Source organism: Labeo rohita, chromosome 7 (assembly GCF_022985175.1).
Source record: "Labeo rohita strain BAU-BD-2019 chromosome 7, IGBB_LRoh.1.0, whole genome shotgun sequence".
NCBI lineage: Eukaryota > Metazoa > Chordata > Actinopteri > Cypriniformes > Cyprinidae > Labeo > Labeo rohita.
The window spans coordinates 30,363,292-30,390,684 of NC_066875.1; the positions used below are offsets into that span (position 1 = coordinate 30,363,292).

A 27,393-nucleotide genomic window follows, 5' to 3' on the forward strand; every position below is an offset into this window, starting at 1 on the left:
TGCATATCCTCTCTACTCAAAGTGGGATTTTTGGAACCCTGCATTTTTCTTCCTATCTTCTTTTAGGATTAACTAAAGTTCCTGGGAGGAGAGATGATGCAATGTCAGTATTTGGGTGGGTAACACACATTTTAGGTTACTCCTCTTTAAACAGAATAGTTAAAGACAAGAGAAGAAAGAGAGACAAGCGAAAGGAGCTTATAAAGGGATATCGTGAGGCCTTGTTCTAGAAAAACAAAGGAAAATACAAAGAACATACCAAACAATGAAACCAAAGTCTTCTTTATTAGTGGTGAGTAATTATTTTTGTCATGTTTATCAGATATTTATTTCAAAATATATATGTATTTGTTTATTTAAATTCCTTACAAAAAATATGTACTGTATACTATGGTAATACCATGGTGCTTTGAAAGACCTTGGTCTTGAAATTCAACATACCATTGCAAAAAACTACCATGGTAGTACCACAGTTTTATCAGATGGTAAAACCATTATACTTTGATACATACCATGGTCCTGAATGTTTAGCATATTCAAATACATTGTAATTAAAGTTTACACTGAGAGAAGCAAAATATGCCCTTAGGACAAAAAAAAAACACTGTAATACCATGAAACTTCAGTATACACCATTAAACTACCATAGTTAAAGTTTACTCAGAGAAAAGCATGATGTACCATGTCAGAAACATGGTAATACCATGATACTTTGATACGTAGCATGGCCCTGTTTGTCCAGCATTTTCAAATGCCATTGTAATTGAAATTTACTCAGAAAAAAAACATAATAATCCCATGGTACCATGTCAAAAACATGGTAACACCATGAAACTTTGATATTATACCATTGAAATGTCATCGTAATAGAATTTTCCTCAGAGAAAGCATAAAATGCCCATTGTACCTTGTCAGAAACATGGTAATACCATGATACTTTGATACATAGCTTTGTCCTGTTTGTCCAGCATTTTCAAATACCATTGTAATTAAAATTTAAGCAGAGAAAAGCATAATAATCCCATGATATCATGTCAGAAAACATGGTAATACCATTAAACTTTGATATATACCATTTAGCATATTCATATAGGACTGTAACTGAAGTTTTCTGAGAGGAAAGCATGATATGCTAATGGTATGATGTTGAAAATATGGTAATACCGTGATACTTTTAGGTGAGGGGGTGACTAAAGTAGATACCCTAGTTCAGGGGTGGCGAAATCCTGTCCAGCCCTGCAGAGTTCAGCTTCAACCCTAATAAAAACTGACCTACCTGTAGCTTCCTAGTAACCCTTTAGACCTCGATTTGCTTGTTCAGGTGTGTTTGATTAGGGTTGAAGCAAAACTCCGCAGGACTGCCTGGCCTAGTTCTTTACAGCGGGCAGACCCAATCTGCACGGCTGAGCTCGTATAACCTCTGAAACTCTAAACTGGGGCTGATAAATGCATATCTCAGTGCTGAGAGCATAGTGAATGAGAAGGCCCCGCCCCGACTACACAATCTCTGTCTCTATTGACTACAGTAGCTCGCAGCTGCCTACGTAGAGCTGGACAGATCAAGTGTACTAAGCCCTGTTCATTTGACCTGCGCTCCGTGCAAATTACTTTCAGTTGATATTGGAATACTTTTGGAAGAACATTCGCGGAAGAAAAAACATAGTTTTCCAACGGAATACGGATTTCGGATAATCTTTTCAGAAGCGGAGAAAAAAAAGTTTGGAGTGTGTAGACTAATTATTGGAGCGAGTTTTCGGACTTCATGATGAGTGCTGTTGTGGCCACTGAGGGCCTGTTCTTTTCCGCATTACAGCCCAGCACTTCGGTCACCACATATGCGATCCCGACCGATGACCATCCCAGGAGGGATCAGCTTGCTAAAGCCAGACGCGTCCAGCAGCAGGTCCAGCAGCGCATGGCGGAGAAATCCTTATCCTCATCCCGACTCAACGCCTCCACAGGTGAGTAGAACCTGTTGATGATCCGCTAACCGGAGACCTGTGGTCTTTAATACTCTGGCCTTTCTAAAATGTGCAAGTAAGTTTAAAGTAAACTTTTTTTCAACTTTAAGTAAATTACAATGTATATTTTACACAGATTTAGGTACTATAGTACATTAGAATATACAAATTTGTAATTGTAAGGGATATTTTTTGTCCTCTAAGATGGTTGTAAATACAGTTTTTTGTTGTTTATAAAAGCAAAATAATTCTTATTTTTAAAAATATATTTTTATTGACTCTCTCTCTCTCTCTCTCTCTCTATATATATATGAAGAGTTCAGATGCAAAACCAGCTAAAAGCTGGTTATATTGATACTGAGTGAATGCTCTTGACACATATTATACGTTCATCAAACACTTTTTCTTCAAACTCGCTAAAATACCAGCCTTAGCCCAATCAGAAGTACCAGTACTTAAATAGAAACCTATACATCTGAGACTGAAAAAAATGCATTTTTTAAGGAAAGACGTCAGATGGATTTAGCTGGTTTTGCATCTGAACTCTTCATATATATCTATATATATATATATATATATATATATATATATATATATATATATATATATATATATATATATATATATATATATTCATATTTTTATCATGCTTTTATCCATGCTTATTATTATAGAAATAAATCGAATATTCTTACTAATTTGTTGTATTAGCAACGCCAAGCTTATCGAACCTGTAGTTTTGTAAATACGCACAAAAATACTATAATATGACTAATTCTATTATATATTACGTTTAAGTAAGCAATCAATCTGATAGAAATATAAGTATAAGCAGATCATTCCTACAATAGCTGAACTTGTGAACACAATAGCTCTGCTTCGACTCTGGTGACACTGATAGGATTTGTTTTGCATCAGAATGCAAATATCTGTTTGGTCTTTAATTCTTGGTCACAGTCACTGCATTTCCTGCAGGTGCACACACTGGTTTTCCAGCATGCTTGTTATGTTGCTTTGTTAATAAGAGACAAAAACACTGACTTTTTGTGTGTGTTCAAGTGGTCATTTCATTCATTTGGTTTTACATTTGGTTGGTTTCTGCTGCTGGGAAGTGGGAACCCCCTAAAACAGGACATTGCGTTTTGGAACAACTGATATCCTGACACTTTCCTGAAAACCAGACAACCATGTTGGCCCTCATGAAGAATGAAGTTAACTTGTAAACGTTACATAAGCTTGTATGAATGGAAAACCGGCCCATTGTTCTATAATGAGATCTTGACAAGATATATAGATGCTTTCAAATGCAAATGTGTAAAATGGATCACTCAGCACATGTGATTTAGAGATGCAAGCCATTGTGAGCAGTGTGTGTGTGGATGTTTGTGGAGAAGGAGGAGCGTAGATAACCCGTGGGAAAGGTATCACGTTCTTCTTTGGCTTAGAAAGGCAGGTAGAAATTAGGGCAAAGCTCACTCTCCACCTCCCCAACACCCCACCTCCACTGCCCCGTATGAGTACAGCTTTCTCTCGTCAAGAATGTGGCTGAAATATAACTTTACTAATGCTTGACAGAAGCACTGAAGTCAAACATTATATTAAAAATCACAAATTAACAGAAATGGGATTCTAAGGAACTTAAGTTAGGCTAGTAGTGTAGTATCATAAATCTAGATGTGTACAGATCTCATGAAAGTTAGCAAAGTCCATTTCTTTCTAAACATTTCCCTAAGTAATTGCAAAATCAAAGTCTGATTAATATGAATAGGAACAACGTTCCCAGTAGCACTTAAAATTTGGCAAAAGCTATAGCTTTTGGGATGCCTGTTAGCCAGAGGAATGTTAGGCGTTTAACCTTTGACTCTATTGTTGACCCTAATCACAATAAGTGACTTGGAGAGCTGCATCTGGCCTATGTTAGATAACGAGTTTGGACATGACCTTTTAAAAAGAAGATGAAATGACCCAGCTGCTGCCCTTCACTCTTAAAAATAAAGGTTCTTTTTGTGTCCATTGCTTCTTGAAGAACGTTTAACATCTATGGAACCCTTCCACTGCATAAAAGCTTCTTTATTGTGGAAAAAGGTACTTCAGATTATGACACTGTTTACTGAAAGGTTTTTTTAGGAAACCAAAATGGGTCTTCTGTGGCACCACTGTGAAAACCTTCTTGGAAGCTTTATTTTTAAGAGTGTTGAGTGATTTTTTTTTTTCAACTACAACTTTCAATAGAAAATATACAGATGGATAAGAATATATTTTTTAGTCATAGTTTAGTAGTAATTTTGCATCCAACACTTTTTTTTTTCCATTTTGTAGTCAGCTTACACATGAGCCGAGTCTGTGCCGCATTCTTGGTCACACCTCCGTGTCCTTTGCCGAAGAGTTTCCTGCCATTTGAGTCAGAGCGTTTTATCAGTAGGCCAGTTCTATTTTAGATTGTGGGAGACTTGAATGGGAGGATGTGTGATGTTAAATCATTTTAGAAAAGAATAACCCTGAATAAAGCAGCTGTCTTGCTTTGAAGGTGCATTCATTCGCATGTAACAGCCAGCTGCTGCTTTGCAATTATCCTAAAAATATGGTGCACAGTACTCGCTATTTAATTGTCATCACGATTTATGCTCTCTTTCTCAGATTTTGTAACCAAGTTCTCAGGGAATGTAGGGATTGCATGGGTTTTAATCATCCTCAGACTCATTATGGTGATTTACTGAGCATGTGGAATAAGAAGCTCGCACTTCTATATCAATACCAGCAGCAACAACTTTAGAATGTTGTTATTGTACATGGGTTTGTAATGGAATTTTGTTAGATTGACCAGTCACGACACATGTGGTCATAGCACATATTTGCCATGCTTCTATAATTGTTTTTTTTATTTACTTATTTATTTATTTTTTTTATATTTTGCAGTTGATTTGTAGAAAACATTTAAAAATTAGCACCATCATTATATATCTATCAATACAGCCTGTCTATACCAGGTATATTACGTTATTTAAGTAATTAATTTTGGTGCTGGCATGTACTCTGAACTCACTAAAAAACAGGAGGAGATGAGCAAAGAAGCATATCACGCCAAAGCTCTCTAAAACAAAACAGATGTTTCAATTTTAAAAGTAATCTTCCCCTAAACACTCTTCCACCCCAATCTAAAGGAATTTAGCTTTTAATAAACTTCTGTATTTGCTGGCTACCAGCGAACCATCTCAATACAATGCGCTTCAAAGTTCTGAAATCTTGCCAGTTCAAGGAAATGCTGATTTTTAAAAATTATAGTTTCTTGCCATGACTTTAATTTGGACCTTTGGGCTTCCTGTCAGACTTCTTACAGACAGCTTAGAAACTCCGGTGGAAACAGGAATTAGTTATGTTTTATGATAAGAGTTTGTGGAGGAGGGTGTAATAATGAAACTAATGAAGATTTTTTAAACATTTTGAAATATTATGGAAATGCTGATTGCATTATCATTCTGTTTACAACATTATTATTGTCAAAATGATAGTGAGTGCTTATAATTAGTCGTTCGTAATGTTTTAATTAGGTTGCAGAAATGAATAAACACATTAAGAGCGGTTAACGCTCTTAAGCCCAATGACTTCAGTATTTTTCTTTTATTTTTTTCAGATAAACATTTTAAAGATGTGCCAAAAGTCAATCTGCACTTTTCATCTGTTGAGCAATGTCCCCTGTCACATTTCTACGGAGCTCTAGCTGAAAAAAAACTCTCCTTTGGGAGGAGCAATATATGGTTGACCTGATCTTTCATTAATTGCAAAGACTAAACCTATTCCACTTTTCTCAACCCATCGAGGGCTTGTTGCTTTTACTTACATCAAGTGGTACTGGGATTTATAGCTGACTCACATTGTTTTGTTGAATGTAGGTGATTTCTGTTTCTTGAGGTTTTCTTTCATATAGGGAACAACCACTCAAGTTGCTTTTGTGTTCGTCTACAAAAGTCAGTATACAGAGGAAAGAAAAGGCAAAAGAAAAAGAGTAAAATAGTAATGAATAGAGGAGAATAGAGCAGTGAAGTACCTCCAAAAACATTGAAAATAAGACAAAGGGCCACCCAATGATGTCATCCTGTTTTCCTTTTTATTCATTCTGTTACCGTGTGATTGTTATAGCAGACTTCCCCTCTCACCCGTGAAATAACTTCCTTTGAGCATGTTTTGGAGACTTAAACCTCATGTATTTTCAAATATCTAATAGATGTGAACAACTAATCAGCACTGTTTGCAGCAGAATGGGTTGAGAAGCCAAGCACTGATCCCGATCTTCTAAAACTCACTGAAGCACAAAGTCAGAGAGCTGTATGCCAAACAAAGATCAGGTGACACACTGGGTCTTATGTCACTGCTGACCAATGTAATACTTTGGAAGAAATCCCATCAAAATGAAAGCCACCTGGGAGAGATGTTTTCCAGGATTGTTCTTGTGTCTCTGAAAGTAATCAGTTAAATAAATAGTGAAATAGCAAAAGTTAAATGTAAAATTGGTCATGTACTCGCTCGTACGTAAATCACTTCTCTTTTCTGTGGAACAAATGTCTTAGTTTATAGACCAGTTCGGTGTTCGCACACAGTGATTATGTTTTTGTTTTTTTTGTGGGTGGAGCCTGTCTGGTGGCAGAAAATGACAGTTTTCAACTGGCAGTCTATGGAAACCATGGAATAAAAGAATAAAAAAGATCAATTTGAGTTTATATTTCAAAATTCTGACATCTGTCTCACAATTCTGATAAGAAAAATCAAATCATAATTCTCTCTTTTGAGTTTATATCCCACACTTCTGACTTTTTTCCCCTCAGAATGGACAAACTCGCTATTGTTGAGTTAAATCAAGTTCTATAGTCCCAAATACGAGGGAAAAATTTTGAATTGTGAGATGAAATAGGTTAATGTTATAGGTTTAAATAGCATTTCATGCTATAACTGTAGGGCTAATATAATATGTTCCCTATGAACTGCATATGTGAATATTATGTAGACCTTTTGTTTAAATCAAATTTATGTTTTAAAAAAAGTAATCTTAGCAGGTTTCATCCATTAGTCTGTCCATTTATATGTCTGCGTTTAGCTTCAAATGGTGTTTTTAACAACAGTATTCTATAAAAATGATTTGCATTCTGATTCTGACATCCAAAGGCACAACAATACATTTGATCTCTTATTCTGTGGATTTTTCCCGTTTCACTCCACTTGTTATCAGTGTTTTTCTGCCACCACATCATGCACACAACTGCAGGAGATGTAACTGTGATGTCTACTCCGAATTCCAATGTTGTTTTGAACACCACCAATTTTCATTGTATGGACTAAAACAGTTGAGACTTTCATTAACTCATTAACTAATTTTTGAAAGTCAAACCGTGACAAAATTTTAATTTTTTGGTAAAAGGCAAAGAATATACACAATATTCAAAGAAATTAGACACACGAATGCTCATAAACAGATTGTTTTTTTAACATTTTAATTAATTGTCTTCTTTTCCAGAATTTGATGGCCACTCGTCCACTGTAAGATACCAAACCAAAACTCCTGGGTTCAGTTCCAAGTCTGTTATCTACAATGGCAATAGAACAATGGCGGTAAGTATGATCACATTCACTACAACTTGTACAACACTAAACTTGCTAACTAGCACGTTATTAGGAAAGGTGATTGCAAAGATTCATAAAAAACCCTTATACTCACTTCTGCTATAAGTGAAGCTGGATCACGAATGATTTGCGCAAACATAGACGCATTTATGTAGATCGGGAGGCGCATTCCCTTCACAAACAAACGTAATCCACTGCATCTTCAGCAGCTCAGATGTCGGGAGTAAATGATGACCACTATGTTCATTATTACATCCAGCAACACAACACCTCAATCGCTCAATTCTTGTCTAACTTACATCCCTGCTCTGGCATCAAAAAATGAAGGCTGGACTGTTACAGCTGATCTGAGGTAAGACGCTCATGTCAATCAACTATCGTGGGAGCGGCCTCTGTGGGTGTGATGCCACACCGACAGGTATCTGAGAACGGCTCGGTTTGAAAAAGGGGATATTATTTTTAAAGATTAATTAAAAACCACTGCATGGATTTTTATCATTACAGGGTAGATTTGTACATACACTGCCAACACACATTAATGTTCAAACAGCATGTAAAAGTGAACTTAGCATCCGATGACCCCTTTAATGTTATCTACTGAGTTAAAAGGATAGTTCACCCAAAAATGAAAATTCTGTCATTAATTATTCACCCTCATGTCGGTAAAACCGTAAAACCTCGTTCATCAAGATATTTTTAAAGAAGTCCAAGAGCTTTCTGACCCTGCATAGACAGTGAGGGTACTACCAAGGTCAAGGCACAGAAATGCAATAAGGACATTGTTAAAATATTCCATGTGACATCAGTGGTTTAACCATAATTTTACGAAACTACGAGAATACTTTTTGTGCGCAAAGAAAACATGTCCTTACTACCTTTCTGGGCCTTGAACATGTTAGTACTGTTCAAGTAGTCTATGGAGGGTCAGAAAGCTCTCGAATTTCATCAAAAATATCTTAATTTGTATTCCGAAGATAAACGAAGGTCTTACTGGTTTGGAACGACATGAGGGTGAGTATTTAATGACAGAATTTTCATTTTTGGGTGAACTATTCCTTTAAAAAAAAAAAAAAAATCATATTATTTTGCACTGATAGCACTGTTAAAATCAAGTCAGAATAGCCATCCATGAATAGTTATTTGTTGGATTGATTGCAAAGTCCACAATCCCTTGACAATGACGCTCTGTGTGGCTGCACCCTGCAAACACAATGATGCGGTATTTTGCGTTCTCCTGTGGGAGCCGTGTTTAGAAAGTGAAATGCAGTACTAGCAAGCTGCGGAATTGAGCTCAGAGCCCAATGTGCATCTGAAGCATTCCTAACACAAGACCTCATGAGCCAAATGGTTGACTGGATTCCACGTTACCCCTTTTGTGTGATAGCAGTGAGCCTGCAAGAGCAGTTAGCATGTACAGTACTTAATCAGTCATATCAGGCACAAAAAGTTGCTTTTATATAATTTTGATATTCATATGTCTCCCTTTTACACAGGCGCCTCGACTTCCTCAGTACGCGGGAGATTTTTCCTCTCGCTCTGCAGTAGAAATGGGCACTCGCCACAGAATCAGCCATGGCGTGCCTATGCCCGCTGTAGTGGGCCGCCCATACATGTACCATGATGATGCACATGTGAGTGGCTCTTACAACCAGATGCAAACATCTGAATCAATGACACTGAGTCGGACTGAGCAGGACGCGGCTGCAATGGCCGGGCTCTCGTTACAACGGCAACCATCTCCTGTGGGGAACTGGATGGCGTCCTATGGCCACAGCTCTTCACCCAACGCGTTGCAAAGACAGCGCACCCTCAGTGGGACCCTGGCACGAGAGGGTTTCAACACAGGATGGAGGGAGGCAGAGTTGGTTAATCAATATGCATTTAAAGGTCCTTCCCACCGAACCATCAGCCGCATAAATAATCGTCAGGTGCAGCAGCAGCAGCAGCAACAGCAGCAAAGGCTGAGCAGCAGCTCAGTGCAGTGGCAGCAGATGTCCACTGGGGGAACCAACATGATGGGTGCTGGGCATTACCAGGGCACCATGAAGAGAGCGGGGTCTGTGCATAGTATGAAGAGTGTCGGCCGTGGTGCGGACGTTTATGACGGATTGGCTGATGGAGCCGCAGACGGACTTGGCGGGTAACGTGAAATTATGTTGTAACTGATCAGTTCTTTGGCACAATCATTTGAAAAGATGTCAGTTGACACTATTTAGTCATGTTCTCATGTCATGTCTACATGGACCACAAAAACAGTCATAAGGGTCAATTTTTCAAAACTGAGATTAATACAACATCTGAAAGCTGAATAAATAAGCTTTTCATTGATGTATGGTTTGTTAGGATAAGACAATATTTGGCTGACATACAACTATTTGAATATATGGAATCTGAGGGTGCAAAAAAATCTAAATATTGAGAAAATCACCTTTAAAGTTGTCTAAATTAAGTTCTTAACAATGCATATTACTAATCAAAAATTAAGTTTTTATATATTTACAGTTGGAAATTTACAAAATATCTTCATGGAACATGATTTTTACTTAATTTCCTAATGATTTTTGGCATAAAAGTAAAATCAGTAATTTTGACCCACACAATGTGTTTTTGGCTATTGCAACAAATATACCCCAGCGACTTAAGACTGGTTTCAGACTGGAATCAATAAGCTTTCCATTGATGTATGGTTTGTTAGGATAGGACAGGATTAGGATATTTGGCCATGATACAACTATTTGGAATCTGAGGGTGCAAAAAAATCTAAATATTGAGAAAAGCACTTTTAAAGTTATGCAAGTTGTTTCTAGCAAAGCATATTACTAATCAAAATTTAAGTTTTATTATAATTACAGTAGGAAATGTACAAAATATCTTCATGGAACGTGATCTTTATCCTAATGATTTTTGGAATAAAAGAAAAATTGATCATTTTGACCATACAGTATTGTTGGCTATTGCTACAAATAAACCTGTGCTACTTATGACTGGTTTTGCGGTCCATGGTCACATATAGGTATACAACACAGAAGCATTGAGACAGTGTGCTTGATGAGAACATTTGCTTTAAATGCTTGATGATACATCATTAATTATTAGCAAATCTTAAACGCATACACTACCTTCAAGACTTTAGTATGTTTTTGAAATAAATCTGTTTTGCTCAACAAGGCTGCTTTTAAGTGATTTTAAAAAGCACACAGTAATTTTGTAAAATATTATTACATTTTAAAATGACTGTTTTAAGGCCATTTCCGCCACTGAATAGAAAAAAAGGTAACTGCGACTTTTATCTCACAATTATGACTGTTTTCTTAGAATTGCGGGATACAAACTTGCAATTCTGACTGAATTCTCAGAACTGCATGATATAAACTGAGAAAGGCAGAATTTCGAGATATAAACACAATTCTGACTACTTTTCTCAGAATTGCGAGTTTATATCTCACAATTTTGACTGTTTTTCTCATAAGTTTAAATCTCGTTATTGTGATTAAATCTTATTTTTTTTCTCACAATAAAAAACCTTGCAGTTCTGACTTTATAACACGTGATTGTGAGTTATTACATCAGAATTGAAACTCACAATTCTGAGAACATATCAGCCTTTTTCCTCTCAGAATTGGACTTTATTTCTTGCAATTGCGAGTTTATATCTCACAATTCAAAACTGCAAGATTGTATTACGCAATTCAAAAAAAAAAATCTGAATTGCAAAATGTAAACTCGTAATTGTGAGAACAAAAGTTAGAATATATACACAATTATATATTTTTATTTTTTATTCAGTGGTGGAAACGGGCTTCCTTAGTTTCTGTTGTAGTACATTTTAAAATGTAGTTAATTTCTTTGATGGCAAAGCTGAAACTTCAGCAGCCATTACTCCAGTCTTCAGTATTACACGATCCTTTAGAAATCCTTCCGACATGCTGATTATTATCAAGGTTTTGAAACAGCTTAACATTTTTTGTGGAACCTGTCAAACATTTTTTTTCAGAATTCCTTGATGAATAGAAAGTTCAAAAGAACTGAGTTCATTTGAAGTAGAAATATGCAACAGTCCAAAAGAAAAACTGACAGTAAAGACACTGTCGGTCAATTTAATACATCATTGCTGGATAAAAGTATTAATATTGAAATCTATGTGTAGTGTAGTATATTTTTGTATTATATTTTTTAACACTTTTCTTTTGTGTGTGTGTGAATGAACAGAATCCATAACTTGGACATGACTACAGCAGTCAGTTACCTCTCTTCCACTGATGTTGCCATGCAGATGTTGGGAGCAGCCTACATACAGCATCAGTGTTACCACAGCAATGAAGCCAAGACTATGGTAAAAATATATAATTATATATACAGCAATATACAGTTGAAGCAAAGGACACTGTAGAAATAACACATACTGTACTATTCAAGAACTAAGGAAATGAGAACAGAATAATAATTCCAAATAATCGCTAATATTAGATTTTTTTTAACTTCAAAACATTTCACCTTTCAGTTGAAATCAACAACAAAACAAGATCATATTTTTTAATTTTGTGATTGGTTACGGTGTCATTTTTTCCATTACCTTGGGGTCCATCCTGGGCAGACAGCAATTTGCTTACATTGTATACAGAGACTTTCAGTGCAGGACAGCAACAGAGCTCTGTTTGGACAGGATTAGAGGGCGTACACACAGGATGTGTTCTTCCCCACAAAAACAGCTAGATGAAGTGCATCCGACAGGAACAGAATGCTGGGTCTAGTGACGTGTTTTAAAGTTGAACTCCTGTGAACTTCACACTCTTACACGTCTTAAAATCTCAAAGCTCATGACGCGAAACACTGAAGGAACAGGCAGTAGCAACCAAAGACTGATGCATGAGATGCAAAGATTGATGCAAAGACTGACCAAAATTCATAACCATTAGATGCATGACCAAAATTCATTTTAAAGTCTATAAAAATAAGCCATCTTCAAGGGAAGAAATTATGTCGACAACTCTATAACAAAAGGTAAATCATGTTTGCTGACAACTATATTTTTTTAGCCAAAATATATATTTGGATAATTAATGGACTATGGTAAAGCTCAAGGCTAAGCTGCTTTTCCTTCGCTATTGTTAAGTGTTATACTCAAGCCAGAGGCAGAGAATACCTTCACCCTGTCCTTAATCTTTATCCTGGACCTCAGGGGGCAGAACATTCCGCCTGAGAGCACATCATTGCAAAACAAAGACAGATGTCTCAGCAGGTTGCCATGTTGAGCTGAAAAAGTGTTCAAGACATGAAGCACAAAAATGGGATTCAGAGTTATTATTCCTCGCTAAACTAAAATGGATGTTTTTCTTGTTGCGCAGGTCCGCAGTTTGAAGGGCATCTCAGCATTAGTACAGCTGTTCAGCAGTGAGAACCAAGAGGTTCAGCGCTATGCCACAGGTGCTACACGCAACCTTATTTATGAGAATATGGACAACAAGGCAGCACTTATCGAAGCCGGCGGCATTAGCAAACTAATTGGTGCTTTAAGAGAACCAGATGATGAGCTACGCAAAAATATCACAGGTATGTTTATGTGAGTTTTCAGTGCGAGGACAATTTTTGGACTGTTAACTTTATTTTGGAAATACAAAGTGACACTCCTATTAGCTGGAAGTCAAGTATAATTAGTAGTACATTAGTATTGATTTAGTACAAAAGTCCACCTGCATCAGCCAACTTGGAGCAGAATTGTCAGCACAGACAGGTGGAGAGTTAAGTAGAGCAGTGAGCGCATTTGGAGAACCAAAGAGAGAGCAGAAAAAAAGTGGTCTGGCTGTTTTCTGGATTCCCTCCAAGTCTCAGATGCAGTGGGAAGTAGACTCCCAGAGGCCTTTGTGCTTTGTGAGCTCTGCTATCACACCCACCCCCTCACACGCCCACACTCACTTAGTAAACAATCCTTGACATTCTTTCCTGCTGGACTCAGGGTTGCCAGGTCTCTTAGTGACATTTTATGACTTGTACTTTTATCTGCGTTGGCTTTTATACCTCACAAGACACTAGCAGCTTAGCATGCCGTGTAGTAGTGTAGTAAACATCCCCATACTAAACAACATTTGAGAACTTAGACATATTAATCACACATTAACATATTATTCTAGATTAACATAGATACAGTTGAGGTAAAAGGTTTACATACACCTTGCAAAATCTTAATTATTTTACCAAAATAAGAGGGATCATACAAAATGCATGTTATTTTGTATTTAGTACTGACCTGAATAAGATATTTCACATAAAAGATATTTACATATATTTTCACAAGAGAAAATGACCCTGTTCAAAAGTTTACATACTCTTAATTCTTAACACTGTGTTGTTACCTGAATGATCCACAGCTGTGTTTTGTTTTGTGATAGTTGTTCATCCGTCCCCTGTTTGTCTTGAACAGTTGGACAGTTTGTTCTGAACAGCTGCCCACTGTTCTTCAGAAAAATCCTTCAGGTCCAACAAATTCTGTTTTTTCAGCATTTTTTGTGTATTTGATCCCTTTCCAACAATGACTATGATTTTGAGATCTGAGGCCAACTGAGGGACTAATACACAACTAGTACAAAATGTTTAAATGCATGGAAGATTGTTGCATATATAAGAATTGCATTTAAATTCTAGGAAGTTGTAGTCTGACCAATCTGAAGGATTTGTGAGATATTTAAGTTGAAGTTTCTGTTTTATTGTCTCCCTTAGAGTCTTAGGCAATCAAGAGAGCAGTTCCAACATACAACAATACAAAAAAAAGATATTGTTAACTTGTAGAGCCTTTTCACAGTATTATCAACACAAGGAAGACACAAGTGTAATAAAAGGGATTTTATTTACAAAGTGAATGACTAAAGTGCAAAGATTGATAAATGCAAGTGACTGAGTTGGATGTTACTATGAATGTTATCTTATGGAAAGATAAACTGAAGTTCCCTGGAAGTAACAAGGTAAACCTTATTCTATCTTCAACAAATAAATCAGAAGATTATTGTTACTAACTGATATCAGTTATATAGAATCTAATGCAAATTAGATAATCATTAACTGACAATACACTAATGTCAATGGTCTCTGGAAAGAGGTTTGGAAAGAGTGATATATTTACGTTCCACATCTGGGCGGCGACGTCTTCCAATTTTGACCTGGGCCACGTTGCATTGGGAAGAGAGGAGTTAGATCCGTTTTCAGTCTTCCGGTCCGAAGCACTGGCAAATGATGAACTCCTGAGCATCGAGAAGGTCCTTTGGTCTGGAACACACAGACCGGAGCCTTGAAGGTGAAAGTTCTGAAGTCTGTTCAAAAGATCTGGTCTACCTGGAACATGCAGGAGGGAGGATCACTGACACTGATGTTCTGAAGTCGTTGCAGAAGATCCTGGCAGTTTCCAAACTCCCCAAGCTCGCTTCTTGCAGAACTTCCTCATTTTTCCAGCAGAGCAACTTAGCTCTGGATTTAGCAGTAGACCATGCCACTTAGTAGACGGTGCTTAGCACTTAGCACAACGAAACTTAACACGAAACTTGGCACACTTCTTTGTCTTAAAAAAAACCTTTTAACCCTTCCTTGAGAAGGTGGGAATTGCAAGTTGGAACCTTTCAGATCCAGCGTTTTGACTGGCTGATGACGTCAGAGGTGGCCATGGTATGTTTAGAACAATGTCTTTAAATTTTTTCCTATGCATGATTCACTTCCAATCCAACTCCACATTAACCTACACATTGTGCTGCAAATATGAAGCTCAAACATCAATGGGCAATGCTGAGCGTTGACTGATACATTCATATATACAGTATATACCTTGATAGGTAATGTTTCATACATTGTTGTATCACATACAGCACTCATTAAGTACCTCTTACTCTACAAGAGGTAGTGTGGTTATCTTTTGTTGTCCACAGAGCCTGATAGCATCAGAATATAACTTTCCATATGTCGTATGGAAAGGGGTTTTACCATCTTAACCACTGTTCACTAAAGTATATACATTTTTCTTATTTTGCCTAAATAGCATTTTTTTTTAGTTCTGCCCTTCAGAAGCTGCAGAAGATACTTACATGTTTCCCAGATGACAAAATAAGTTCAATTTACCCTGATCTTAAAATTCAAAATCTATGATAATTAGGCAAAATAAGAAAAATGTACACATCCTCATTCCGTTCAAAAGTTTACGCCCCTGGCTCTTAGTTTTTCCTTCAGTGAGCATTTGAACCTTCTGTAATAGCTGCATATGAGTCCCTCAGTTGTCCTCATTGTGAAAAGATGCATCTCAAAATCATACAGTCATTGTTGGAAAGGGTTAAAATACACAAAAATGTTCAAAAAAAAAAACAAAAGACAAACCAGGCACTCATGAACAACTATCACTTAAAAAAACAGCTGTGGATCATTTAGGTAACAACACAGTATTAAAGGGGTCATCGGATGCAAAACTCACTTTTACATGTTGTATGAACATATATGTGTGTTGGCAGTGTGTGTACACAACCACCCTCTTATGTTAAAATCCACCCAGTGTTATTTTTGTAATCTTTATAAGAAATATCCCCTTTTTTCAAATTAAGCCATTCTCAGCTTGTTGTCAGTGTAACGTCACACCGACAAAGGCCGCTCCCACTATAGTTGATTAACATGACTGTCTTACCTTAGACCGCTCTGAGTGAGCTGTGACAGTCCAACCGCCATTACTCCAGTACGGGGAAGACAAGAATGTCTCCAACTGAGCGATTTGAGGTGTTTTGTTGTTGGAACCCTAACCCTAACCCTAATAATGAACATAGCAGTCGTTAATTACTCCCGACATCTGAGCCACTTTCATTTTGGAAGGAAATGCGCTGATCCCCGATCTACATAAATGCTTCTATGTTTGCTCGAATCATTAGTGATACAGCTTCACCTACAGCAGAAGTGAGTATAATGGTTTTTTTATGGATCTTTGCAAATCGCCTTTCTTAATAATGTGCTAGTTAGCAAGTTTTGTGCTAGTTAGCAAGAGACAGGCGGGGCGAGCAGAGCTCATTAGCATTTAAAGGACCATGCAATAGAATGGCTTGCTATGAACAGGGCTGATTTTGACAAGGTAAAAAGGGTGTTTTTTTTACACTACCACTGAGAAATTTTAACCAAAGTATGTAAACTTCTCATTAAGACCCTGAAGAATCATATCAGCTTGTGGAAAATGGGCATCCGATGACCCCTTTAAGTGAATATATATAAATATGTTATGTGAAATATCTTATTCTGGTCAGTACTAAATAAAAAATTAACATACATTTTTGTATGATCCCTCCTATTTTGGTAAAATAATTAACATTTTGCAGATTCCGCAAGATGTATGTAAACTTTTGACCTCAACTGTATTTCTACTAAATTGCTATTAAAATATGTGTAATAGTTCTCAGTTATGCATTTTATTACTATACCATCACTGGCCAGTTGTGATATTCATCCCTGCAATGTCAGTATATTTAAGTTCAGTTATTTTTAATGATGAAATGAATAAACGTTTTAAATTTTGAATGTGACAGTTTTTATTTTATTAATAATATAGAGTATCAAATTTTTTTTACAATATTATACCTTTAAAGAAATATCTGCTCATATAAAATCCATAAATCCATTAATTTTTTCTATTTAGTCTGAATAGCAGAAATCTGCATGATTTTTTTTGAACAAATCACATGGTTTAGGTGGTGAAATTTTATTAAAGTCATTTTTTGTGATGTAACATATGTAAGTAAGCAAAGAGCTAAACTAAAGAGGACTAAAATAAATTATAAGTGTCTTTGACAAATCTCTCTCTTTGTGTCTGTAGGCATTTTGTGGAATCTGTCTTCTAAAGACAGTCTGAAGGAGAGGCTGGCCAGAGAGAGTTTGTCTGAGCTAACGGAGAGAGTGCTGCTCCCTCTGTCTGGAGGAGGAGATGCTGGTGTTATTCAACAGAGCGCATCTGAGGCTGATATTTTCTACAACACCACAGGCTGCCTTAGGTACAGATCTCACATATACATTCTTGTATTTATGCATTTAAGATCTAATAACTGCATGCACATGCATGCACAGCATGGTCAAAAATGAACTAGAGCATGGGGCAAAAATGTCAACAGAAGTAAAAAGCCCCAGATATTTCAATGAATTGTACCCATAATGAATGCATGTTTTTAAGAATAAAAAATAACATTACATGAAATTACAAGTTGTATATTTTGTAATATCATATTATAGGCCTAGGCCTGATATTGGGCATTATGTCAAGTTCTTGTATCCACCTTATTCTTCAGTGTGGAAGTAAGCCTATGGGTGAGACTTCTGGTTCATTAGCCGCTATATAAAAATGATGAGAAGAATAACCATGTGCGGTAAACCGTAAAACTGTTTGCGCTACAAAAAATTGTGCTCATAAAACGCGGATGAGAACAGAAGCTAGACCCATAAAATTTACAAATGGCTACGCCCGGTCTTACAGCACAAATAAGGTGGATATTTGGTAAAGAAGAACCTGAAATGAGTTCATTTCTGACACTGATGCACATATACATTGTACACACAATCACCCACAAGCTTTTAATGGTTAACAAGCTCAAATATGAAAGTTTATGACTGTTTGCCACTGTATGTGGTGTCAGACGTGTCAGATTTCCCACTGGAAAGATATATAGACACAATAAAGATTAACCTGCTATAAATATTTCAGCGCAAGTGGATGAAAAAAAAACAAGATAACAACACCCTTTTTTATACATTGAAAGGAACCTGAGCTCAGTGAATGAAAGAACCAGGCAGCAGATGCGGGAAACTCGAGGGCTGGTAGACTCCTTGGTGGGATACATCGAAAACTCCCTACAGGAGGGAAAAGGAGAGGACAAGGTCAGACCTGACAATCAGCACTCATATGTTGGGCTTGCTAACATGCCAGCCTTCAGCAAGTGTATCTTTTTTCTATGTAGCCACTTGAAAACCATTCTAGATCTAGTTCTCAGATAAAAACAGTGCTATATTAAATCAAGAGCATCAGTTGCTGTAATCTACAACATCATTAAAAAAACAATAATTTGAAATCCCTTGTTATTCTGTGCCTCTAGGGTTTAGAAAACTGTGTATGTGTCCTGCGCAATCTGTCGTACCAACTGTACTCTGAGATCCCTGCTTCAGTTCAGATGCGTTTGGAAGGACCCAGTCGAGCACAGGACAGGCGGCACAATGACCCCATCGGCTGCTTCACACCACAGAGCAAGAAAGCAAAAGATGTCAGTCATTCATCCACAATCTTCTACAAATTGAATGCATTAGCAATATTATTAACCTTACTGGAAATCTTACATGGGAAATTTGATTTTCCCAAACCTAATCTGATATGAAAGAAGTCACTGATGCACTGATGCTCAAGGTTGCATTTATTTGATAAAAAAAATATAGTAAGAACAGTAATACTGTAAAACATTATTATTTAAAATAACTGATTTCTATTCATATATTTTTTGGGATTTTTTATTTCTATGTTGGCAAAGATGAATTTTCAGCATCATTCTAATATTTCCTATTATTATAAATGTTGAAAACAATTGTGAAACAATTTTTCAGAATTTCATTGATAAATACATTAAAAACAATATATATATATATATATATATATATATATATCAGCATTTATTTGAGATAATCTTTGCATCTTTGCTGGATAAAACTATCAATTTCTTAAAAAAAAAAGTACTGACCTCAAATCTTTGAACAGTAGTGTAGTTATCTCTCCAGTGCAATAGACTGAGGTATTATACCTCATATCTGCAATCCGTCATTAATGAGTTTATAATGTGTCCCATTAGAGGAATCAAGACCTTACCACGTTCTCTGAAGTGGCACGAGTTCCTAAAGGAGCGGAGTGGCTGTGGCACCCTAAGATAGTGGCTCTGTACAACCGTGTCCTGCAGAGCTCCGAAACGACCACAGCTACACGTGAGGCAGCGGCGGGAGCCATGCAGAACATCACAGCGGGTGATAGCAGGGTGAGATACCAGATCTGACATTGAACTTTTCAGAGCTGTATTCCCTCCATTACTCATATTTAATCTAACTTGTGAGATGTAATTATATGTGATGTAATCCTAGTAGTAGTTGAATTATTTATTATGTTTGGCACTGATTGTAAGGTTCACTGTGTTCTTAAAGGACAGTTCACCCGAAAATGACAATTCTGTCATTATTACTCGCCCTCATGTCGTTCCAAACCCGCAAAACCTTTGTTCATCTTTGGAACATAAAAATTAAGATGATTTAATGAAATCCGAGAGCTTTCTGACCCTGCATGCTTTGTGGTACTCTTGTGAACATGCTGGGAAGACTGAAGACGAGACAAAAACAATAAAACCCATTATAAATGTGGCATTTGTTGCATCCAGTGAGGACATAATTATTGATTATAATGACTCATACTGTCTTCTTACGCATTGCGTTGTTGTGTAAACATAACACCATGTCTGCATTTGTGATCGTAAAAATGACAAACAAGCACTACTGTACACTGCTAAAACTTGTGTTTGAATAGCCAGTAGCAAATTCTTTAAATATGAAAACGTACTTACAGACTGTGAGTCAGAAGTGCCAGACTGTCCTTGCAAAGTTGGAATTGTCACATATTATAGTGTGCACAGGCGGCATTGTTGGCTACTCTCAGGTTCAGGAATATTTCGAATATTTGCATTGTACTGTTCTGGAAAAGTGTTGTAAATATAACTTAACCACTGATTTCTAGTTGTGTACTCCTTTGGAAAACCAAATAAACCAAACTTTTGCTTTCACAACAAAACACACGGTGTCAACAATGCTACAGACAGCGAGAATAAAAGTTACACCTCCTTTCTTTGCGTATACATTTGGGCGATGTTAAGCTAATCTTCCCACGCCGTGACGTACACATGTGGGGGTGTGTTTGAATGAGCCGTTTTAGGAAGGCGTGGCTGAGTCTTAACTTTTATAAAGAATATCTCTTTTGGTTTGAGACTTTAATCTTCGCAATTTTACAGATCTTATATATGCACGAAAAGCTTGTAACATTTCAAAGACAAAGGAAAACATGAAATCGCATTATATGACCCTTTTAAATAAAGTTGTTATTTTTGTTTTCTTTGCGCACAAAAAGTATTCTCGTAGCTTTATCAAATGACAAATTACTGATGTCACATGGACTTTATCTATGTCCTTACTACCTTTCTGGGCCTTGAACGTGTCAGTTGCATTGCTGTCTATGCAGGGTCAGAAAGCTCTTGGATTTCATCATAAATATCTTAATTTGTGTTCCAAAGATGAACGAAGGTCTTACGGGGAGTCTTATGAGGGTGAGTAATTAATGAATGATAATTAATCATTCTTCGGTGAACTATGCCTTTAAAGTCTCTAACTTATTCAGTCTGCGTGTTTCTCCCATCGAATTTTTGCATTCCATTTCCCACTGTTTTCCTACACTCTTAAAATAAAGGTTATTCGGTGGCTTCTCTGTGAAATCCCCTGTCCGGAACATTTATTTTTAAGAGTGCATGTGTCTTTATGTTTTATCTGGCTGTGACTGTATAACTAATTGCTCTCTGTCTCTCTTGTTTTCCTTCACTCAAATTTTCTTTTGTTCTCTCTTAGTGGGCCTCTGTGTTGAGCCGTGTGGCACTGGAGCAGGAGCGGATGTTGCCGGTGATTCTTGACCTGTTGCGAAGCCCCACGGATGCCGAGCTCCGTTCTCTCACGGGTCTGCTGAGGAACCTCTCCCGACACTGCAAAAACAAAGCTGATATGGGTTAGCGAAAGACTTTCAGCTCTCTGTCTTTAATTACATCTTAATGTGTAAAACACACCAGCCAAGATTTCAACATCCTGGCAAAGAAAATGTCTAGATCCCTAAAAGCCTACATGAAGTTATTGCGCAAGGCGATAACTGTGAAAAACACTCGGTCTATATTTTGTGCACCGTTCCCCCTCGTAGTATTCCACTGGATGATTTCTTACATTGTTTTTTCTCCCACACATTCTTTTCGGCTCCCATCAGACTCATATTTGTATCATTCCCAGTATCCGCTGCCGCCTGTTTATCCCCACCCTGACCTCAGTTCTCTGTTTCACTATAATCCAACCCCGCTGGGCCACAGGGCGCCTCCTTCATCACACTACACATATATCACTCCCTTTTCTTTTTGGTTTGTGTAATTCCAGCTAAATTTGTTATTGCTTTCTATCCGTAGCTACCAAAGTGGTGAATATTATGGTGAACAAACTCCCCAGTGATGGGCATCAGAAAGAACCTTCTAGTGACGTGGTGGTCAACATCTGTGGGGTTCTCAACAACCTGGTTACAGGAAGCTCTCTAGCTGCAAGAGACATCACTTACTTTGATGGCCTGCCCAAGCTGGTCAGCATTAAGACATCTCATGACAACAGGTAAAACGGTTGTGATGCTGTTTACTAAAGCTTTACTTAATTCCTTGATATCACCAGTGCTTCAGTTCAGAGATGAAAGCAAAAGCATTACAAATTCTCAAGACTGCTTTTGGCACTCAACTGAAATAGGAAATTCCCTGCTTTATAATGATATAATCATTTAAATGGTGGCTCTCATTAAACCATGACCAGGAAATGACTCTTAAAGATTACAAAGGTTTTTTTCCTTTTCTTCCCAGAACCAAGAGATCCACCACTACTACTACCACTTTTTTTTTTTTTTTTTTTTTTTGAAGAAATGAATAGGTTTGATCAGCAAGGTAGTATTGAATTGATCAAACATGACAGTAAATACATTTAGAATGTTACAGATATTAAATGTTACAGATTAATAAATGATGTTCCTAGGAACTTTCTATTCCTCAAAGAGTCCTGGAAAAAAAACTACAAAGAACAAAAAGTACTTAAAAGCTGATTGGCTTGAATTGTTACCTCTGATAGTAATTGATTACATATGCACAAGGAGATTTAAATAAAATAAAATAAAATAAAGTTTTAATTTGTGAGTCAAAGATGCTACATTTGGCCAAATCAGGCCAAAAAAGGGGATGCTACATTTGGGTTTATTTAGGTTATTCTCTTATCTTATCAGGTTACTGTTATGTAACCTTTGTGTAATGTTTTTCATCTGATAATCATCCAGGTGTAATGTGTGATATAATACAAGGTGCAACAAAACTATGTATGAATGCAAAGAATGAGGCTTAATGATAAATAACCATTGAAACTTTAAGGTAATGCTTTTTTAAGACCCTTATGTATCCTGCATTATGAAGTTATTATATGTTATAATGCATTATATCTATACATAAGTAATTGTGACCAAAAAATGCATTATAATATTGGTTGTTTGTCATTTTTTAAAGCATTGTAGTTTCTAAAAGTGTGTTCAATTATCATGTATTATAACTGTGGTTACAATTATTCATGAGACCATGTAATCCAGGTGCATTACAAGGCATAATTACAGCATAAAAAATACTTTTATAATGCTTTACACATAAAGACTTTGAGTAAAGTGTAAACTTTCTAATCAAATATTTAGGAATGGAGGTGCTATTGTAAGAACTGGCTATATTTGTTGTGCAATATTCTGAATATTGGTTCTTTTATGGTTGTCCCCCAATGTTTATGGTGCTTACAGCCTTGTTACTTTAAACCTGAAGTGAGAAAGTATACTTTCTTTGGAGTTCACCTGTGACCCAGCTGATATGATAAGTAATCAGCAAGGTTTCTTTGAAATTTTCAAGCACTACAAATGATCTATTTATATTGCACCTAACCTACCATCTCTCATAGCACTACTGTTGTAATATAGACTACGTGCTGTTGCATAATTTAGCTGTTTAATCAAGAGCACAATGTCCCAGCATTGCTTCTCATGTTTCTCCCTTCTTATTCTGTCTTAGTCCTGGGAAGCTGAAAGCCGCCAGGGCCGCTTCCACTGTTCTGTCCAACATGTTTCAGTACACCAAACTTCACAAAGATTACAAACAGGTGAGTCTTAACCCAGTTAAAAGCACAAATGAATGTGCTACTGTTCAGAGTTGCAAGTAGTAGGCGTGTAACAAAGGCCTCTTCTCTGTAATTTGATATGAAAATGGATACCTTACTGTCTACAGACTTTGCACTGACGGGTATTGTGTGTATTTGCTTATGAAGTGTCAGCCTGCTTGGCCAACGGTCAGCTATTTTATTACAGCAAGTCAATAAAAATGGGTGGTTACAGTGTGTGAATAGCTCATGATACTGTAAAGCAGTTCAGATGCTCTCTTAGTCAGTTATATAACTGAGCTGGAAAAATATTTACCTACAACCCATTACTGATTACCAGACATGACTATTCTGTGTCTTTTCTATTTTTACTGTTAAAATGATTTTTCTTCTCTCATGTCCGAAATTATATTGGAGCATATTTAAATTGGAGCACATTAGACTGTTTGACTCATATGTGACCAACCGTAAGTCCTTGTAAATGTAAAGTATGATATTGATATTCAAATCAATAATACCACAATACCAAAAATACCACAATGCTGTAATATAATGAATGTACAGAAAAAACTAGATTTTGTAATCAGTGTGATCGGAGGTACAGATTATTTCAGATATATAACCCAGTAAACAAAGTGAGATGCACATTTCTACTAATAGATATCCAGTAGGGCTGTCACTAATGATTATGAAAAAACAGTGAACAATAGCCTTTAAAATGACTTATATAATACCAATGAGGCAATAATAGTTAGTGCAAATAAAGTATCAAAAACAAGTAATCACATGGTTTTATTGAACAAAACTCAAACTTGAAAAAAAAATTCAAATACATAATGTATTCTAAACAGTAGAGTTAAAGTGTTACTCCACCCCAAAATAAAAATGTAAGTGATTCGTTTCAAAATATAATTTAATTTTGGCATTGAGTAACCCTTTAATGTACGTTACGCATTATAACAAATGCTCGCAGAGGGCGTCAATAGCCTGACGATTGTTTTTACACTTTACTGTGGGATCTAATCCTTGTTTAATGTTGACTCAACAAACATTTAATTCAACTGTCCATTTCTTTTTATAATAGAAAAGCTACAGCGACTGTAATTTCTTAAATATTTTAATCCTACACGCATGTAAATAATTAAAAAGCCTACACTGAACCTGCATCGCATATATTTATTTAATTGAATCATAGCGTCTGTGAATTCTTAAATGTGTTTAAATGCGTTTAATATGTGGAATGCACCCTTTATTTTGCCAATTACTCAACAGGGGCAAAATGCTGTTGAGGACTTAAAATCGAATACTCAAAGGCCACTTTCACATAGTAGCAGAATACGGTTGTCAATACCGTATCTGAGTCCTTAATATGGTTACGTTCACACACAGTATGGTTATTTATGGGTCACGTCATTCAGTGTGAGAGAGCTGCTCTGCCGCACAAACGTGTCTACCATGTGCTGCGTGCTTTCATTTGTGGTTTCGGTAACTTACAGTGACGAAGAAATGAGCTGCGTCTTATCTAAAAGTTTTATCAGCGGTTCAATTCCAAAAACTGACAGTGTGAACGTGGCCACATAGAATCGAGGAATCATTGCAGTGCTACAGTCCAGTTAGGCCATGTTCACACTGTCAGTTTTTGGGATTGACAACCACATTTACTTACAGGTGTGAGTCTCGAAATGTCCAGAGTCAAGCCCATATTCCTTACGAGGAACCACAGCAACAGAGACCAAAGCAATATCTAAGATGGCGACATCTGTAAAACTGAAAGTATTACCACTTTCTGACACGACAACAGTCCAGTCGAGCAGCGAGTTCATCTATCAACTCATCGTTAACAGACAGCAGCTTTTATATTGCAGTGAAAATTTCTTGTGTTTGTTGTTTGAGACTGAGACTACTTAAAGTCTGTTGTGTGTCTGTGGTTTTCGAAATGGCTTGGTTAGATAATTGGTCAGTGTGAAATGTGAAAGTGGAGTGCAGGATGTTTCTTTCTGATCAAAGTTTGGACAACTTTCCTTTCTATTATCTCGATACAATATATTTCAGCATTATATGACTTTTAACTGTTATATACTACTAATTTAGAATTGCTAGTAATTTCTCTGTTTCTGTTTTTTAATCTTACAGAAAGGGTTCACAAGACGAGATTTTACGGATACGACCATCTAATCTCCGTCTATGATTTAGTAGACAAGATGACATTAGAGGTCGATGGGATTCTACATGTCTTTACCACCAAAGTGACAAAGAAAATGCGAACAGCCTGTTTCTCTCAAACAAACACATACACATATTGTGACCTGTAGTGGAGTGAGTGAACTCTAAAGCTTTATGAGAGTATCAATTTTAGTCAGCGGCACCCTTAAGTATTACAACATGCCAGAGATATAGAGTTTATTCTGCTTGCAGAGCACTAAGTCTAAAAGATGGGCCGAGACGTGCACTTGTGTGTGTTTGAATGGTTGAATTACTGATATGAACCTGAGGCCTATTTGAGAGAAGGCAGCATATAGACATGAAACATTAACAGCCATTAGTTTCATTAGCAACATGTTACTATGAAGAATTCAAAGACTAATTCATTTTCCTCACTCCTGCTTTACATAGATTTAAAATTTAGCCCTGTCCAGCTTGTCTGTCTTAACCTAAATATATATATTTTTTTAATTTTGCACACAATTCACAGTTTATAGGCTATAATCATGAAGTTTGGAAAGAGAAACTGGAGTGAACTGTGAACTAAAATGTTGTAGTTGTTTACAACTAAAGAAACTGGTTTTGCAATAAATGTATGCCATTTTTGCTTTCCATGTAACACTGCTGCAGGCTTTTGTGTTTGTTACAGTTTTAATAGCCTTGGATTTTGAGTGCAGAAGAGGTCATAAATGACAATATATCTGAAATAAACCTTTGAAGTTAAGGACCTTGTTAAAGCCTAACTCTGAAAGCACAAATATGAAATGGAAATAAACAGAAATGCATATTTGGACATTTGTACAAGTCATTTCCAGACAAATGTGTAACAAAATAATTTCCTGTCTTGTTGTGTGTCACTTGCAAAGATTAAATAAATAACCACCAATAACTCTGATACAACTTTTTTTGAAAAAAAAAAAAACACTTCCCACAGTTATAACACAGCTAAATTACTTTTTAGTTTTGTGCTATAATGTACTTTTCTGCAGACTCTCCCTCTTTCTGTATCACTGTTGAATCAATCTATTTATGCATCAGAGTGTATACTTCTTGCAGAAACAGTTTAACCAAAAATGACAATTCTGTCATTACTTACTCACCTTCGTGTCGTTCCAAATCCGTAAAACTTTCGTTCATTTTCGAAACACAAATTTAGATATTTTGATCAAATGCTAGAGCTTTCTGACTCTTAGCAGACAGCAAGGGGACAACCACAGTCAAGGCATAGAAACGTAGTAAGCACATTGTTAAAAAAAAATAAAATAAAATCGTAGTGTCCTCGTGAATGGCGGCGGACTAACGTAAAAGAAGAAATCATTGAATAAAGTCGTTATAAAGGCTGCATTTCTATAGTCTCTGACCGAACGAAAGTAGCAAATTGTGCTGATTATTGCTGCTGAAAATGGTCACTTATTGTCATGTTTTGGGCTGTACTAATGGGTCGGACCAGGAAAAACATTTGGAGTACTATAGACTGCCAAAAGTTATAACAAATCAAGGTGAAGAGTGCAAAAAACTGAGGAACAAATAGGGTTTGGTGTTGGCCAAACTGAACCAGAATCAAAGTCCCTTTAAAGGGGTCATCGGATCCAAACTTCACTTTTACATGTTGTTTGAACATTAATGTGTGTTGGCAGTG

The 27,393-nt window shown here is 36.6% G+C and overlaps 1 protein-coding gene across 2 annotated transcripts; it reads left to right on the forward strand.

Moving 5' to 3' along the window:
• Nucleotides 1–26,547, forward strand: pkp3b (plakophilin 3b). 2 transcript variants are annotated; one of them, XM_051115034.1, is made up of 14 exons: nt 1–292; nt 1,814–1,961; nt 7,468–7,562; nt 9,068–9,714; nt 11,784–11,907; nt 12,920–13,124; nt 17,395–17,569; nt 18,329–18,446; nt 18,662–18,826; nt 19,403–19,582; nt 21,207–21,360; nt 21,803–21,998; nt 23,468–23,555; nt 25,686–26,547. In XM_051115034.1, the coding sequence occupies exons 1-14, from the start codon at nt 266–268 to the stop codon at nt 25,725–25,727; spliced, it is 2,364 nt and encodes a 787-aa protein (XP_050970991.1). In that variant the 5' UTR covers nt 1–265; the 3' UTR covers nt 25,728–26,547. The 2 variants fall into 2 exon arrangements, with proteins under 2 accessions (XP_050970991.1, XP_050970989.1); XM_051115032.1 differs by lacking the exon at nt 1–292 and having other exon boundaries at nt 1,524–1,961.
• Nucleotides 26,548–27,393: the final 846 nt, after the last annotated feature.